The sequence below is a fragment of the Scardinius erythrophthalmus genome (assembly GCF_964197995.2).
Source record: "Scardinius erythrophthalmus genome assembly, chromosome: 25".
Taxonomy (NCBI): Eukaryota; Metazoa; Chordata; class Actinopteri; order Cypriniformes; family Leuciscidae; genus Scardinius; species Scardinius erythrophthalmus.
Genome location: NC_138245.1, coordinates 135,842 through 155,177, shown reverse-complemented (window position 1 = coordinate 155,177; position 19,336 = coordinate 135,842). Strand labels below are relative to the sequence as shown.

General features: G+C 52.0%; 1 protein-coding gene across 2 annotated transcripts in view; it reads left to right on the top strand.

Annotated features, from left to right (window-relative positions):
* The window catches only part of mettl1 (methyltransferase 1, tRNA methylguanosine), a 53,586-nt gene extending 47,448 nt beyond the window's left edge, over nt 1–6,138 (top strand). Inside the window, exons 5-6 of one of the 2 annotated variants that reach the window (XM_081357056.1) lie at nt 5,408–5,509; nt 5,881–6,138. In XM_081357056.1, the coding sequence (XP_081213182.1) occupies nt 5,408–5,509; nt 5,881–6,000 (222 nt within the window). In that variant the 3' untranslated portion in view covers nt 6,001–6,138. The remainder of the gene's footprint in view (nt 1–5,407; nt 5,510–5,880) is intronic. The other variant, XM_081357057.1, reaches the window with a different exon arrangement.
* Nucleotides 6,139–19,336: the final 13,198 nt, after the last annotated feature.

The window sequence follows — 19,336 nt, the reverse complement described above, 5'->3', positions numbered from 1 at the left end:
TAAACTGGCAGTTATAAAACCTCTCATTAAGAAACCACAATTAGATCCGAATAATCTAGTAAATTATAGACCCATTTCAAATCTACCTTTTATGTCTAAAATACTAGAAAAAGTTGTGTCCGCTCAACTGGGCTCTTTCTTACAAGAAAATGACACCTATGAAAAGTTTCAGTCTGGATTCAGGCCGCATCATAGCACTGAAACTGCGCTCGTTAAAATCACAAATGATTTACTTTTAGCTTCTGACCAAGGCTGTATCTCAATACTAGTTTTACTTGATCTTAGTGCTGCGTTCGATACTATAGATCATACAATACTCTTAGATCGACTACAAAATTATACTGGTGTTCAAGGACAAGCATTAAGCTGGTTTAGATCGTATTTATCTGACCGCTACCATTTTGTTTATTTAAATGGAGAAAAATCTATCATAACTCCAGTAAACTATGGAGTGCCGCAGGGATCTGTGTTAGGCCCTCTATTATTCTCAATATATATGCTACCACTTGGAAATATTATAAGGAAACATGGAATTAGTTTCCATTGTTATGCTGATGACACTCAAATCTATATTTCATCACGGCCAGATGAAAACGCTAAATTATCCAAATTGACAGAGTGTGTTAAAGATATAAAAGATTGGATGACGCATAATTTTCTTTTATTAAATCCAGACAAGACAGAGGTACTACTTATCGGTTCAAAAAACCACCCACAAAACCTCTCACAATACAACTTTAACATAGTAGGATGTCCTGTTACTTCATCCTCTACAGTAAAAGACCTGGGTGTTATATTAGACTGCAACCTGTCTTTTGAAAATCATATTTCATATGTTACAAGAACAGCCTTTTTCCACCTTAGAAACATTGCTAAGCTACGTAATATGCTATCAGTTTCTGACGCAGAAAAGTTAGTTCATGCATTCATGACCTCGAGACTAGATTACTGTAATGCGTTATTAGCCGGTTGTCCTGCATCCTCAATAAACAAGCTACAGTTAGTCCAAAATGCCGCCGCTAGAGTTCTAACTAGATCAAGAAAATATGATCATATAACACCGATTTTATCATCCCTACATTGGTTACCTATAAAGTCCCGTATTAATTACAAGGTATTGCTACTGACTTATAAAGCCCTAAACGGCTTAGCTCCAGTCTATTTAACCGATCTTCTATCGCCCTATAATCCATCGCGCTCTTTAAGGTCACTAAATTCGAGGCTTTTGGTCATACCTAGGATATCTAGGTCCACCAAAGGAGGGAGAGCATTTTCACATTTAGCACCAAAACTCTGGAATAGTCTTCCGGATACTGTTCGTTGCTCAGACTCGCTCTCCCAGTTTAAAACTAGATTAAAGACGCATCTCTTCAGCCAGGCATTCATATAATACTTTTAATCCTACAGTTAAATCCGACCTCTAGTTCATAAACGCCAGAGGAGAACTGGCCCCCGACTGAGCCCGGGTTCTCCCAAGGTTTTTTTTTTTCTCCATTAGGTCACCTGATGGAGTTTTTCGGTTCCTTGCCACTGTTGCCTTTGGCTTGCTCAGTTGGGGATATTTGGGGATATTTAATTAAATTAATCAATCAACGATACTATTGATCAGCATTACCGAACGTAGACGTTCCACTAGAAACAAACATTGATGTATTGTTCTAATTTATTACTGTGAAGCTGCTTTGATACAACCTGTGTTGTGAAAAGCGCTATATAAATAAACTTGACTTGACTTGACTTGACTTGACTCTCAGGAGTTAGACACACACTCTCAGGTGTTCAACACACACTCTCAGGAGTTAGACACACACTCTCAGGTGTTCAACACACACTCTCAGGAGTTAGACACACACTCTCAGGTGTTCAACACACACTCTCAGGAGTTAGACACACACTCTCAGGTGTTCAACACACACTCTCAGGAGTTAGACACACACTCTCAGGTGTTCAACACACTCTCAGGAGTTAGACACACACTCTCAGGTGTTCAACACACACTCTCAGGAGTTCGACACACACTCTCAGGTGTTCAACACACACTCTCAGGAGTTCAACACACACACTCTCAGGAGTTCAACACACACACTCTCAGGTGTTCGACACACACACTCTCAGGTGTTTGACACACACTCTCAGGTGTTCGACACACTCTCAGGTGTTCAACACACACTCTCAGGAGTTCGACACACTCTCAGGTGTTCAACACACACACTCTCAGGAGTTCAACACACTCAGTCTGAGTTCGACAAACACTCTCAGGTGTTCGACACACTCTCAGGAGTTCAACACACACTCTCAGGAGTTCGACACACTCTCAGGTGTTCGACACACTCTCAGGTGTTCAACACACACTCTCAGGAGTTCGACACACTCTCAGGTGTTCAACACACACACTCTCAGGAGTTCAACACACTCAGTCTGAGTTCGACAAACACTCTCAGGTGTTCGACACACTCTCAGGTGTTCAACACACACTCTCAGGAGTTCGACACACTCTCAGGTGTTCAACACACACACACTCAGGTGTTCAACACACTCAGTCTGAGTTCGACACACGCTCTCAGGTGTTCGACACACACTCTCAGGAGTTAGACACTCTCAGGTGTTCGACACACACTTAGGTGTTCAACACACTCAGTCTGAGTTCGACAAACACTCTCAGGTGTTCGACACACACTCAGGTGTTCGACACACACTCTCAGGTGTTCGACACACTCTCAGGTGTTCGACACACACTCTCAGGAGTTAGACACACACTCTCAGGAGTTAGACACACACTCTCAGGAGTTCGACACACTCTCAGGTGTTCAACACACTCTCAGGTGTTCGACACACAATCTCAGGAGTTAGACACACACACTCTCAGGAGTTCGACACACTCTCAGGTGTTCAACACACTCTCAGGTGTTCGACACACACACTCTCAGGAGTTCGACAAACACTCTCAGGTGTTCGACACACACTCTCAGGTGTTTGACACACACACTCAGGTGTTCAACACACTCAGTCTGAGTTCGACAAACACTCTCAGGTGTTCGACACACACTCTCAGTCTGAGTTCGACAAACACTCTCAGGTGTTCGACACACTCTCAGGTGTTCGACACACTCTCAGGTGTTCGACACACATCTCAGGAGTTAGACACACACTCTCAGGAGTTCGACACACTCTCAGGTGTTCGACACACATCTCAGGAGTTAGACACACACACTCTCAGGAGTTCGACACACTCTCAGGTGTTCGACACACACACTCTCAGGAGTTCGACACACACTCAGGTGTTCAACACACACTCTCAGGAGTTAGACACACACTCTCAGGAGTTCGACACACTCTCAGGTGTTCGACACACATCTCAGGAGTTAGACACACACACTCTCAGGAGTTCGACACACTCTCAGGTGTTCAACACACTCTCAGGTGTTCGACACACACACTCTCAGGTGTTCGACACACTCTCAGGTGTTCAACACACTCAGTCTGAGTTCGACACACGCTCTCAGGTGTTCGACACACACTCTCAGGAGTTAGACACACTCTCAGGTGTTCGACACACACTTAGGTGTTCAACACACTCAGTCTGAGTTCGACAAACACTCTCAGGTGTTCGACACACACTCTCAGGTGTTCGACACACACTCTCAGGTGTTCGACACACTCTCAGGTGTTCGACACACACTCTCAGGTGTTCGACACACACTCTCAGGAGTTAGACACACACTCTCAGGAGTTCGACACACTCTCAGGTGTTCAACACACTCTCAGGTGTTCGACACACAATCTCAGGAGTTAGACACACACACTCTCAGGAGTTCGACACACTCTCAGGTGTTCAACACACTCTCAGGTGTTCGACACACACACTCTCAGGAGTTCGACAAACACTCTCAGGTGTTCGACACACACTCTCAGGTGTTTGACACACACACTCAGGTGTTCAACACACTCAGTCTGAGTTCGACACACGCTCTCAGGTGTTCGACACACACTCAGGTGTTCAACACACTCAGTCTGAGTTCGACAAACACTCTCAGGTGTTCGACACACACTCTCAGTCTGAGTTCGACAAACACTCTCAGGTGTTCGACACACACTCTCAGGTGTTCGACACACACTCTCAGGTGTTCGACACACACTCTCAGGAGTTAGACACACACTCTCAGGAGTTCGACACACTCTCAGGTGTTCAACACACTCTCAGGTGTTCGACACACATCTCAGGAGTTAGACACACACACTCTCAGGAGTTCGACACACTCTCAGGTGTTCAACACACTCTCAGGTGTTCGACACACACACTCTCAGGAGTTCGACACACCCTCAGGTGTTCGACACACACACTCTCAGGTGTTTGACACACACACGCTCAGGTGTTCGACTACACTAACGTCAGCCACACAATTCTTCTTTCATGCACTTCTGATATTGACACTCACCAAATGAATCTGTGGTTACAATGAATAAATGTGTATTGTGTGTTGTGTAGGGTTTAGTGTACACTAACACTGATGTGTATTGTGTGTTGTGTAGGGTTAGGGTACACTAACACTGATGTGTATGTTGTGTAGGGTTTAGTGTACACTAACACTGATGTGTATTGTGTGTTGTGTAGGGTTTAGTGTATACTAACACTGATGTGTGTTGTGTAGGGTTTAGTGTACACTAACACTGATGTGTATGTTGTGTAGGGTTTAGTGTACACTAACACTTATGTGTATTGTGTGTTGTGTAGGGTTTAGTGTACACTAACACTGATGTGTATTGTGTGTTGTGTAGGGTTAGGGTACACTAACACTGATGTGTATTGTGTAGGGTTTAGTGTACACTAACACTGATGTGTTTTGTGTGTTGTGTAGGGTTAGGGTACACTAACACTGATGTGTATTGTGTGTTGTGTAGGGTTTAGTGTACACTAACACTGATGTGTATTGTGTGTTGTGTAGGGTTTAGTGTACACTAACACTGATGTGTATGTTGTGTAGGGTTTAGTGTACACTAACACTGATGTGTATTGTGTGTTGTGTAGGGTTTAGTGTACACTAACACTGATGTGTATTGTGTGTTGTGTAGGGTTTAGTGTACACTAACACTGATGTGTATTGTGTGTTGTGTAGGGTTTAGTGTACACTAACACTGATGTGTATTGTGTAGGGTTTAGTGTACACTAACACTGATGTGTATTGTGTGTTGTGTAGGGTTTAGTGTACACTAACACTGATGTGTATTGTGTAGGGTTTAGTGTACACTAACACTGATGTGTATTGTGTGTTGTGTAGGGTTAGGGTACACTAACACTGATGTGTATTGTGTGTTGTGTAGGGTTTAGTGTACACTAACACTGATGTGTATTGTGTGTTGTGTAGGGTTTAGTGTACACTAACACTGATGTGTATTGTGTGTTGTGTAGGGTTTAGTGTACACTAACACTGATGTGGAAGAGGTGCACGACTGGATCGTCACACACTTCAGGGATCATCCTCTCTTCACCAGAGTGTCGGACGAACAGCTGGTATGTTTACATCGGTCTGTTTCTAGGCCTGAAATACTGAACATAGTAATTGTTTTAAACCACAAGATTATGGCTGATTATAATGCTTTCTGGTGTATTATTGACATCTGAACTAGTTAACCCTGCTCATGTTAACCCCGAACGTTAACCTGGGGTTTAGCACGACCTTAACCCGGGGTTTAGCACGACCTTTAGCACGACCTTAACCCGGGTTTATCACGACCTTAACCCGGGTCATCACGAACTTAACCCGGGGTTTAGCGCAGTGTGAAAAGTGTTTCAAATACATAAATGATGGTTTGAACCCTCAGAATAAATAGTTTATGCTCATTGGGTTGAATGACTTGATGTTTGGACTGATTGTGTCACAGGCTGATGACATCATCATTGGTCACCTGGGCACGTGCACGGAAGAGGGAAAGAAGGTTCAGAGAAACGGAGGCAAAAACTTTTTAGCAGTTTTCCGCCGAGTGGAAGATCCCGCGACGTGAGACTCTGCGACCTGAAGTGACGGAAGAGAAGATCATTTACAGCAACTGATTCCCAAACCAGCATGTAAAATATTTTTTCTAAATCTGAATAAACAGATCTTGACATTTTCTGTATATTAAATGTTTATTATATTAAGGGTGTCTCTGTTTCATGCGTCCTTTGGCTGATGGTTCTGATTCTGAGAGCTTCATGTGAGGTTTCTCTAGTGTTTTCATAGACTATTCAAGTGAATTTAAATCCCCAATCGCTGCGTGGCTCCTTAATGCCAGGAACAACTGATGCGCTGGATTTCTCAAGTTCGTCTTCATGAGCAAAAGGGAAAAGGCCAGTCTGTGTCTGAATGCAGACACACACACAGGATCAGACATACACACACAGGATCAGACACACACACAGGATCAGACACATGCAGGATCAGACACACACACAGGATCAGACACAGGATCCCACACACAGGATCAGACACACACACAGGATCAGAGACACACACAGGATCAGACACACACACAGGATCAGACACAGGATCCCACACACAGGATCAGAGACACACACAGGATCAGACACAGGATCCCAAACACAGGATCAGACACACACACAGGATCAGACACACACACAGGATCAGACACAGGATCCCACACACAGGATCAGACACACACACAGGATCAGACACAGGATCCCACACACAGGATCAGACACACACACAGGATCAGACACAGGATCCCAAACACAGGATCAGACACACACACAGGATCAGACACAGGATCCCACACACAGGATCAGACACACACACAGGATCAGACACAGGATCCCAAACACAGGATCAGACACACACACAGGATCAGACACAGGATCCCACACACAGGATCAGACACACACACAGGATCAGACACAGGATCCCAAACACAGGATCAGACACACACACAGGATCAGACACAGGATCCCACACACAGGATCAGACACACACACAGGATCAGACACAGGATCCCACACACAGGATCAGACACAGGATCCCACACACAGGATCAGAGACACACACAGGATCAGACACACACACAGGATCAGACACAGGATCCCACACACAGGATCAGAGACACACACAGGATCAGACACACACACAGGATCAGACACAGGATCCCACACACAGGATCAGACACACACACAGGATCAGACACAGGATCCCACACACAGGATCAGAGACACACACAGGATCAGACACAGGATCCCACACACAGGATCAGACACACACACAGGATCAGAGACACACACAGGATCAGACACACACACAGGATCAGACACAGGATCCCACACACAGGATCAGAGACACACACAGGATCAGACACACACACACAGGATCAGACACAGGATCCCACACACAGGATCAGACACACACACAGGATCAGAGACACACACAGGATCAGAGACACACACAGGACAGTCCCTCCCAATTTTGACCAATCACCGCAACTTTTCTGCAACTTTGACCAATCATCGCGGTCTCCAGCAAAGCGTCGTCCACTCTCCTCAGCTGGCAACTCACTTTCCTCACGCAGCAACTCACTCTCCTCACACAACGAGCAACTCACTTTCCTCACGCAGCAACTCACTTTCCTCACGCAGCGACTCACTCTCCTCACACAGTGACTCACTCTCCTCAGCTGGCGACTCACTCTCCTCACACAGCGACTCACTCTCCTCACACAACGAGCGACTCACTCTCCTCACACAACGAGCGACTCACTCTCCTCACACAACGAGCGACTCACTCTCCTCACACAACGAGCGACTCACTCTCCTCAGCTGGCGACTCACTCTCCTCACACAGCGACTCACTCTCCTCACACAGTGACTCACTCTCCTCACACAGCGACTCACTCTCCTCACACAACGAGCGACTCACTCTCCTCACACAACGAGCGACTCACTCTCCTCACACAGCGACTCACTCTCCTCACACAGCGACTCACTCTCCTCAAACAACGAGCGACTCACTCTCCTCACACAACGAGCGACTCACTCTCCTCACACAACGAGCGACTCACTCTCCTCAGCTGGCGACTCACTCTCCTCACACAACGGGCGACTCACTCTCCTCAGCTGGCGAGTCACTCTCCTCACACAACGAGCGACTCACTCTCCTCACACAACGAGCGACTCACTCTCCTCAGCTGGCGACTCACTCTCCTCACACAACGGGCGACTCACTCTCCTCAGCTGGCGAGTCACTCTCCTCACACAACGAGCGACTCACTCTCCTCACACGGCGACTCACTCTCCTCAAACAACGAGCGACTCACTCTCCTCACACAGCGACTCACTCTCCTCACACAACGAGCGACTCACTCTCCTCACACAACGAGCGACTCACTCTCCTCAGCTGGCGACTCACTCTCCTCACACAACGAGCGACTCACTCTCCTCAGCTGGCGACTCACTCTCCTCACACAACGGGCGACTCACTCTCCTCACGCAGCGACTCACTCTCCTCACACAGCGACTCATTCTCCTCACACAGCGACTCACTTTCCTCACGCAGCGACTCACTCTCCTCACACAACGAGCGACTCACTCTCCTCACACAGCGACTCATTCTCCTCACACAGCGACTCACTTTCCTCACGCAGCGACTCACTCTCCTCACACAACGAGCGACTCACTCTCCTCAGCTGGCGACTCACTCTCCTCAGCTGGCGACTCACTCTCCTCAGCTGGCGACTCACTTTCCTCACGCAGCGGCTCACTCTCCTCACACAACGGGCGACTCACTCTCCTCACACAACGAGCGACTCACTCTCCTCAGCTGGCGACTCACTCTCCTCAGCTGGCGACTCACTTTCCTCACGCAGCGGCTAACACAACGAGCGACTCACTCTCCTCAGCTGGCGACTCACTTTCCTCATGCAGAGACTCACTCTCCTCACACAACGAGCGGCTCACTCTCACACAACGAGCGACTCACTTTCCTCAGCTGGCGACTCACTTTCCTCACGCAGCGGCCCACTCTCCTCACACAACGACTCATTCTCCTCACACAGCGACTCACTTTCCTCACGCAGCGACTCACTCTCCTCACACAACGAGCGACTCACTCTCCTCACACAACGAGCGACTCACTCTCCTCACACAACGAGCGACTCACTCTCCTCAGCTGGCGACTCACTCTCCTCACACAACGAGCGACTCACTCTCCTCAGCTGGCGACTCACTCTCCTCACACAACGAGCGACTCACTCTCCTCAGCTGGCGACTCACTCTCCTCACACAACGAGCGGCTCACTCTCCTCACACAACGACTCATTCTCCTCACACAGCGACTCACTTTCCTCACGCAGCGACTCACTCTCCTCACACAACGAGCGACTCACTCTCCTCAGCTGGCGACTCACTCTCCTCACACAACGAGCGACTCACTCTCCTCAGCTGGCGACTCACTCTCCTCACACAACGAGCGGCTCACTTTCCTCAGCTGGCGACTCACTCTCCTCACACAGTGACTTATTCTCCTCACACAACAGGCGACTCACTCTCCTCACACAACGAGCGACTCACTTTCCTCAGCTGGCGACTCACTCTCCTCACACAGTGACTCATTCTCCTCACACAGCGACTCACTTTCCTCACGCAGCGACTCACTCTCCTCACACAGTGACTCATTCTCCTCACAGAGCGACTCACTTTCCTCACGCAGCGGCTCACTCTCCTCACACAACGAGCGACTCACTCTCCTCACACAGCGACTCACTCTCCTCACACAACGAGCGACTCACTCTCCTCACACAGCGACTCACTCTCCTCACACAGCGACTCACTCTCCTCACACAGCGACTCACTCTCCTCACACAACGAGCGACTCACTCTCCTCACACAACGGGCGACTCACTCTCCTCAGCTGGCGACTCACTCTCCTCACACAACGAGCGACTCACTCTCCTCACACAGCGACTCATTCTCCTCACACAGCGACTCACTCTCCTCAGCTGGCAACTCACTCTCCTCACACAACGAGCGACTCACTCTCCTCAGCTGGCGACTCACTCTCCTCACACAACGAGCGACTCACTCTCCTCAGCTGGCGACTCACTCTCCTCAGCTGGCGACTCACTTTCCTCATGCAGAGACTCACTCTCCTCACACAACAAGCGACTCACTCTCCTCACGCAGCGACTCACTCCCTTCACACAACGGGCGACTCACTCTCCTCACGCAGCGACTCACTCTCCTAACACAACGGGCGACTCACTCTCCTCACACAACGAGCTACTCACTTTCCTCACGCAGATACTCACTCTCCTCACACAACGGGCGACTCACTCTCCTCACACAACGGGCGACTCACTCTCCTCACGCAGCGACTCACTCTCCTCACGCAGCGACTCACTCTCCTCACACAACGGGCGACTCACTCTCCTCACACAACCAGCTACTCACTTTCCTCACGCAGATACTCACTCTCCTCACACAACGGGCGGCTCACTCTCCTCACACAACGGGCGACTCACTTTCCTCATGCAGCGACTCAGTTCCTTCACACAACGGGCGACTCACTTTCCTCACGCAGCGACTCAGTTCCTTCACACAACGGGCGACTCACTTTCCTCACGCAGCGACTCACTCTCCTCACACAACGGGCGACTCACTCTCCTCACACAACGGGCGACTCACTCTCCTCACACAACGAGCTACTCACTTTCCTCACGCAGATACTCACTCTCCTCACACAACGGGCGACTCACTCTCCTCACACAACGGGCGACTCACTCTCCTCACGCAGCGACTCACTCTCCTCACACAACGGGCGACTCACTCTCCTCACACAACCAGCTACTCACTTTCCTCACGCAGATACTCACTCTCCTCACACAACGGGCGACTCACTTTCCTCATGCAGCGACTCAGTTCCTTCACACAACGGGCGACTCACTTTCCTCATGCAGCGACTCAGTTCCTTCACACAGTGACTCATTCTCCTCACACAGCGGCTCACTCTCCTCACACAACAAGCGACTCACTCTCCTCACGCAGCGACTCACTCCCTTCACACAACGGGCGACTCACTCTCCTCACGCAGCGACTCACTCTCCTCAGCTGGCGACTCACTCTCCTCAGCTGGCGACTCACTCTCCTCACACAACGGGCGACTCACTCTCCTCACACAACGAGCTACTCACTTTCCTCACGCAGATACTCACTCTCCTCACACAACGGGCGACTCACTCTCCTCACACAACGAGCGACTCACTCTCCTCAGCTGGCGACTCACTCTCCTCACACAACGAGCGACTCACTCTCCTCAGCTGGCGACTCACTCTCCTCACACAACGAGCGGCTCACTCTCCTCACACAACGACTCATTCTCCTCACACAGCGACTCACTTTCCTCACGCAGCGACTCACTCTCCTCACACAACGAGCGACTCACTCTCCTCAGCTGGCGACTCACTCTCCTCACACAGTGACTCACTCTCCTCACACAACGAGCGACTCACTCTCCTCAGCTAGCGACTCACTCTCCTCACACAACGAGCGGCTCACTTTCCTCAGCTGGCGACTCACTCTCCTCACACAGTGACTCATTCTCCTCACACAACGGGCGACTCACTCTCCTCACACAACGAGCGACTCACTTTCCTCAGCTGGCGACTCACTCTCCTCACACAACGGGCGACTCACTTTCCTCACGCAGCGGCTCACTCTCCTCACACAGTGACTCATTCTCCTCACACAGCGACTCACTTTCCTCACGCAGCGACTCACTCTCCTCACACAGTGACTCATTCTCCTCACACAGCGACTCACTCTCCTCACACAACGGGCGACTCACTCTCCTCACACAACGGGCGACTCACTCTCCTCACACAACGAGTGACTCACTCTCCTCACACAACGAGTGACTCACTCTCCTCACACAACAAGCGACTCACTTTCCTCACGCAGCGACTCTCTCTCCTCACACAACAAGCGACTCACTCTCCTCACGCAGCGACTCACTCTCCTCAGCTGGCGACTCACTCTCCTCACACAACGGGCGACTCACTCTCCTCACACAACGAGCTACTCACTTTCCTCACGCAGATACTCACTCTCCTCACACAACGGGCGACTCACTCTCCTCACGCAGCGACTCACTCTCCTCACACAACCAGCTACTCACTTTCCTCACGCAGATACTCACTCTCCTCACACAACCAGCTACTCACTTTCCTCACGCAGATACTCACTCTCCTCACACAACGGGCGACTCACTCTCCTCACACAACGGGCGACTCACTTTCCTCATGCAGCGACTCAGTTCCTTCACACAACGGGCGACTCACTTTCCTCACGCAGATACTCACTCTCCTCACACAACGGGCGACTCACTCTCCTCACACAACGGGCGACTCACTTTCCTCATGCAGCGACTCAGTTCCTTCACACAACGGGCGACTCACTTTCCTCACGCAGCGACTCAGTTCCTTCACACAACGGGCGACTCACTTTCCTCACGCAGCGACTCACTCTCCTCACACAACGGGCGACTCACTCTCCTCACACAACGGGCGACTCACTCTCCTCACACAACGAGCTACTCACTTTCCTCACGCAGATACTCACTCTCCTCACACAACGGGCGACTCACTCTCCTCACACAACGGGCGACTCACTCTCCTCACGCAGCGACTCACTCTCCTCACACAACGGGCGACTCACTCTCCTCACACAACGAGCGACTCACTTTCCTCAGCTGGCGACTCACTCTCCTCACACAACGGGCAACTCACTTTCCTCACGCAGCGGCTCACTCTCCTCACACAGTGACTCATTCTCCTCACACAGCGACTCACTTTCCTCACGCAGCGACTCACTCTCCTCACACAGTGACTCATTCTCCTCACACAGCGACTCACTCTCCTCACACAACGGGCGACTCACTCTCCTCACACAACGGGCGACTCACTCTCCTCACACAACGAGTGACTCACTCTCCTCACACAACGAGTGACTCACTCTCCTCACACAACGAGTGACTCACTCTCCTCACACAACAAGCGACTCACTTTCCTCACGCAGCGACTCACTCTCCTCACACAACAAGCGACTCACTCTCCTCACGCAGCGACTCACTCCCTTCGCACAACGGGCGACTCACTCTCCTCACGCAGCGACTCACTCTCCTCACACAACGGGCGACTCACTCTCCTCACACAACGAGCTACTCACTTTCCTCACGCAGATACTCACTCTCCTCACACAACGGGCGACTCACTCTCCTCACACAACGAGTGACTCACTCTCCTCACACAACGAGTGACTCACTCTCCTCACACAACAAGCGACTCACTTTCCTCACGCAGCGACTCACTCTCCTCACACAACAAGCGACTCACTCTCCTCACGCAGCGACTCACTCCCTTCGCACAACGGGCGACTCACTCTCCTCACGCAGCGACTCACTCTCCTCACACAACGGGCGACTCACTCTCCTCACACAACGAGCTACTCACTTTCCTCACGCAGATACTCACTCTCCTCACACAACGGGCGACTCACTCTCCTCACACAACGGGCGACTCACTCTCCTCACGCAGCGACTCACTCTCCTCACACAACGGGCGACTCACTCTCCTCACACAACCAGCTACTCACTTTCCTCACGCAGATACTCACTCTCCTCACACAACGGGCGACTCACTCTCCTCACACAACGGGCGACTCACTTTCCTCATGCAGCGACTCAGTTCCTTCACACAACGGGCGACTCACTTTCCTCACGCAGCGACTCAGTTCCTTCACACAACGGGCGACTCACTTTCCTCACGCAGCGACTCACTCTCCTCACACAACGGGCGACTCACTCTCCTCACACAACGGGCGACTCACTCTCATCACACAGTGACTCACTCTCCTCACACAACGAGCTACTCACTTTCCTCACGCAGATACTCACTCTCCTCACACAACGGGCGACTCACTCTCCTCACGCAGCGACTCACTCTCCTCACACAACGGGCGACTCACTCTCCTCACACAACCAGCTACTCACTTTCCTCACGCAGATACTCACTCTCCTCACACAACGGGCGACTCACTCTCCTCACACAACGGGCGACTCACTTTCCTCATGCAGCGACTCAGTTCCTTCACACAACGGGCGACTCACTTTCCTCATGCAGCGACTCAGTTCCTTCACACAACGGGCGACTCACTTTCCTCACGCAGCGACTCACTCTCCTCAGCTGGCGACTCACTCTCCTCACACAACGAGCGACTCACTTTCCTCACTCAGCGACTCACTCTCCTCACACAACGGGCGACTCACTTTCCTCACGCAGCGATTTACTCTCCTCACACAACGGGCGACTCACTCTCCTCACGCAGCGACTCACTCTCCTCACACAACGAGCGACTCACTCTCCTCAGCTGGCGACTCACTCTCCTCACACAGTGACTCACTCTCCTCACACAACGAGCGACTCACTCTCCTCAGCTGGCGACTCACTCTCCTCACACAACGAGCGGCTCACTTTCCTCAGCTGGCGACTCACTCTCCTCACACAGTGACTCATTCTCCTCACACAACGGGCGACTCACTCTCCTCACACAACGAGCGACTCACTTTCCTCAGCTGGCGACTCACTCTCCTCACACAGTGACTCATTCTCCTCACACAGCGACTCACTTTCCTCACGCAGCGACTCACTCTCCTCACACAGTGACTCATTCTCCTCACACAGCGGCTCACTCTCCTCACACAACGGGCGACTCACTCTCCTCACACAACGGGCGACTCACTCTCCTCACACAACGAGTGACTCACTCTCCTCACACAACGAGTGACTCACTCTCCTCACACAACGAGTGACTCACTCTCCTCACACAACAAGCGACTCACTTTCCTCACGCAGCGGCTCACTCTCCTCACACAACAAGCGACTCACTCTCCTCACGCAGCGACTCACTCCCTTCACACAACGGGCGACTCACTCTCCTCACGCAGCGACTCACTCTCCTCAGCTGGCGACTCACTCTCCTCAGCTGGCGACTCACTCTCCTCACACAACGGGCGACTCACTCTACTCACACAACGAGCTACTCACTTTCCTCACGCAGATACTCACTCTCCTCACACAACGGGCGACTCACTCTCCTCACACAACGAGCGACTCACTCTCCTCAGCTGGCGACTCACTCTCCTCACACAACGAGCGACTCACTCTCCTCAGCTGGCGACTCACTCTCCTCACACAACGAGCGGCTCACTCTCCTCACACAACGACTTATTCTCCTCACACAGCGACTCACTTTCCTCACGCAGCGACTCACTCTCCTCACACAACGAGCGACTCACTCTCCTCAGCTGGCGACTCACTCTCCTCACACAGTGACTCACTCTCCTCACACAACGAACGACTCACTCTCCTCAGCTAGCGACTCACTCTCCTCACACAACGAGCGGCTCACTTTCCTCAGCTGGCGACTCACTCTCCTCACACAGTGACTCATTCTCCTCACACAACGGGCGACTCACTCTCCTCACACAACGAGCGACTCACTTTCCTCAGCTGGCGACTCACTCTCCTCACACAACGGGCGACTCACTTTCCTCACGCAGCGGCTCACTCTCCTCACACAGTGACTCATTCTCCTCACACAGCGACTCACTTTCCTCACGCAGCGACTCACTCTCCTCACACAGTGACTCATTCTCCTCACACAGCGACTCACTCTCCTCACACAACGGGCGACTCACTCTCCTCACACAACGGGCGACTCACTCTCCTCACACAACGAGTGACTCACTCTCCTCACACAACGAGTGACTCACTCTCCTCACACAACGAGTGACTCACTCTCCTCACACAACAAGCGACTCACTTTCCTCACGCAGCGACTCACTCTCCTCACACAACAAGCGACTCACTCTCCTCACGCAGCGACTCACTCCCTTCACACAACGGGCGACTCACTCTCCTCACGCAGCGACTCACTCTCCTCAGCTGGCGACTCACTCTCCTCACACAACGGGCGACTCACTCTCCTCACACAACGAGCTACTCACTTTCCTCACGCAGATACTCACTCTCCTCACACAACGGGCGACTCACTCTCCTCACGCAGCGACTCACTCTCCTCACACAACCAGCTACTCACTTTCCTCACGCAGATACTCACTCTCCTCACACAACGGGCGACTCACTCTCCTCACACAATGGGCGACTCACTTTCCTCATGCAGCGACTCAGTTCCTTCACACAACGGGCGACTCACTTTCCTCACGCAGATACTCACTCTCCTCACACAACGGGCGACTCACTCTCCTCACACAACGGGCGACTCACTTTCCTCATGCAGCGACTCAGTTCCTTCACACAACGGGCGACTCACTTTCCTCACGCAGCGACTCAGTTCCTTCACACAACGGGCGACTCACTTTCCTCACGCAGCGACTCACTCTCCTCACACAACGGGCGACTCACTCTCCTCACACAACGGGCGACTCACTCTCCTCACACAACGAGCTACTCACTTTCCTCACGCAGATACTCACTCTCCTCACACAACGAGCGACTCACTCTCCTCAGCTGGCGACTCACTCTCCTCACACAACGAGCGGCTCACTTTCCTCACGCAGCGACTCACTCTCCTCACACAACAAGCGACTCACTCTCCTCACACAACGGGCGACTCACTTTCCTCACGCAGCGATTTACTCTCCTCACACAACGGGCGACTCACTCTCCTCACGCAGCGACTCACTCTCCTCACACAACAAGCGACTCACTCTCCTCACACAACGGGCGACTCACTTTCCTCACGCAGATACTCACTCTCCTCACACAACGGGCGACTCACTCTCCTCACACAACGAGCGACTCACTCTCCTCACGCAGCGACTCACTCTCCTCACACAACAAGCCACTCACTCTCCTCACACAACGGGCGACTCACTTTCCTCACGCAGATACTCACTCTCCTCACACAACGGGCGACTCACTCTCCTCACACAACGGGCGACTCACTCTCCTCACGCAGCGACTCACTCTCCTCACACAACAAGCGACTCACTCTCCTCACACAACGGGCGACTCACTTTCCTCACGCAGATACTCACTCTCCTCACACAACGGGCGACTCACTCTCCTCACACAACGAGTGACTCACTCTCCTCACGCAGCGACTCACTCTCCTCACACAACGAGCGACTCACTCTCCTCACACAACGAGTGACTCACTCTCCTCAGCTGGCGACTCACTCTCCTCACACAACGGGCGACTCACTTTCCTCACACAGCGACTCACTCTCCTCACACAACGAGCGACTCACTCTCCTCAGCTGGCGACTCACTCTCCTCACACAACGGGCGACTCACTCTCCTCACAACGAGCGACTCACTCTCCTCACGCAGCGACTCACTCTCCTCACACAACGGGCGACTCACTCTCCTCACAACGAGCGACTCACTCTCCTCACGCAGCGACTCACTCTCCTCACACAACGGGCGACTCACTCTCCTCACAACGAGCGACTCACTCTCCTCACGCAGCGACTCACTCTCCTCACACAACGGGCGACTCACTCTCCTCACAACGAGCGACTCACTCTCCTCACGCAGCGACTCACTCTCCTCACACAACTAGCGACTCACTCTCCTCAGCTGGCGACTCACTCTCCTCACACAACGAGCGGCTCACTCTCCTCACACAACGAGCGACTCACTTTCCTCACACAGCGACTCACTCTCCTCAGCTGGCGACTCACTCTCCTCACACAACGGGCGACTCACTCTCCTCACACAACGAGCGACTCACTCTCCTCACACAACGGGCGACTCACTCTCCTCACACAACGAGCGACTCACTCTCCTCACGCAGCGACTCACTCTCCTCACACAACGAGCGACTCACTCTCCTCACACAACGGGCGACTCACTTTCCTCACACAGCGACTCACTCTCCTCAGCTGGCGACTCACTCTCCTCACACAACGAGCGACTCACTCTCCTCACACAACGGACGACTCACTCTCCTCACACAACGAGTGACTCACTCTCCTCACGCAGCGACTCACTCTCCTCACACAACGAGCGACTCACTCTCCTCACACAACGAGCGACTCACTCTCCTCAGCTGGCGACTCACTCTCCTCACACAACGGGCGACTCACTTTCCTCACACAGCGACTCACTCTCCTCACACAACGGCCGACTCACTCTCCTCACACAACGGCTCACTCTCCTCAGCTGGCGACTCACTTTCCTCACGCAGCGACTCACTTTCCTCACACAGCGACTCACTCTCCTCACACAGCGACTCACTCTCCTCACACAGCGACTCACTCTCCTCACACAGCGACTCACTTTCCTCACATAGCGACTCACTCTCCTCACACAGCGACTCACTTTCCTCACACAGCGACTCACTCTCCTCACACAGCGACTCACTCTCCTCACACAGCGACTCACTCTCCTCAGCTGGCGACTCACTTTCCTCACGCAGCGACTCACTTTCCTCACACAGCGACTCACTCTCCTCACACAGCGACTCACTCTCCTCACACAGCGACTCACTCTCCTCACACAGCGACTCACTTTCCTCACACAGCGACTCACTCTCCTCACACAGCGACTCACTCTCCTCACACAACGAGCTACTCACTTTCTTCACACAGCGACTCACTCTCCTCACACAGCGACTCACTCTCCTCACACAGCGACTCACTCTCCTCAGCTGGCGACTCACTTTCCTCACACAGCGACTCACTTTCCTCACATAGCGACTCACTCTCCTCACACAGTGACTCACTTTCCTCACACAGCGACTCACTCTCCTCACACAGCGACTCACTCTCCTCACACAGCGACTCACTCTCCTCACACAGCGACTCACTTTCCTCACACAGCGACTCACTCTCCTCACACAGCGACTCACTCTCCTCACACAGCGACTCACTCTCCTCACACAGCGACTCACTTTCCTCACGCAGCGACTCACTTTCCTCACACAGCGACTCACTCTCCTCACACAGCGACTCACTCTCCTCACACAGCGACTCACTTTCCTCACACAGCGACTCACTCTCCTCACACAGCGACTCACTCTCCTCACACAGCGACTCACTCTCCTCACACAGCGACTCACTCTCCTCACACAGCGACTCACTTTCCTCACACAGCGACTCACTCTCCTCACACAGCGACTCACTCTCCTCACACAACGAGCTACTCACTTTCCTCACAGCGACTCACTCTCCTCACACAGCGACTCACTCTCCTCACACAGCGACTCACTCTCCTCACACAGCGACTCACTCTCCTCACACAGCGACTCACTCTCCTCACACAGCGACTCACTTTCCTC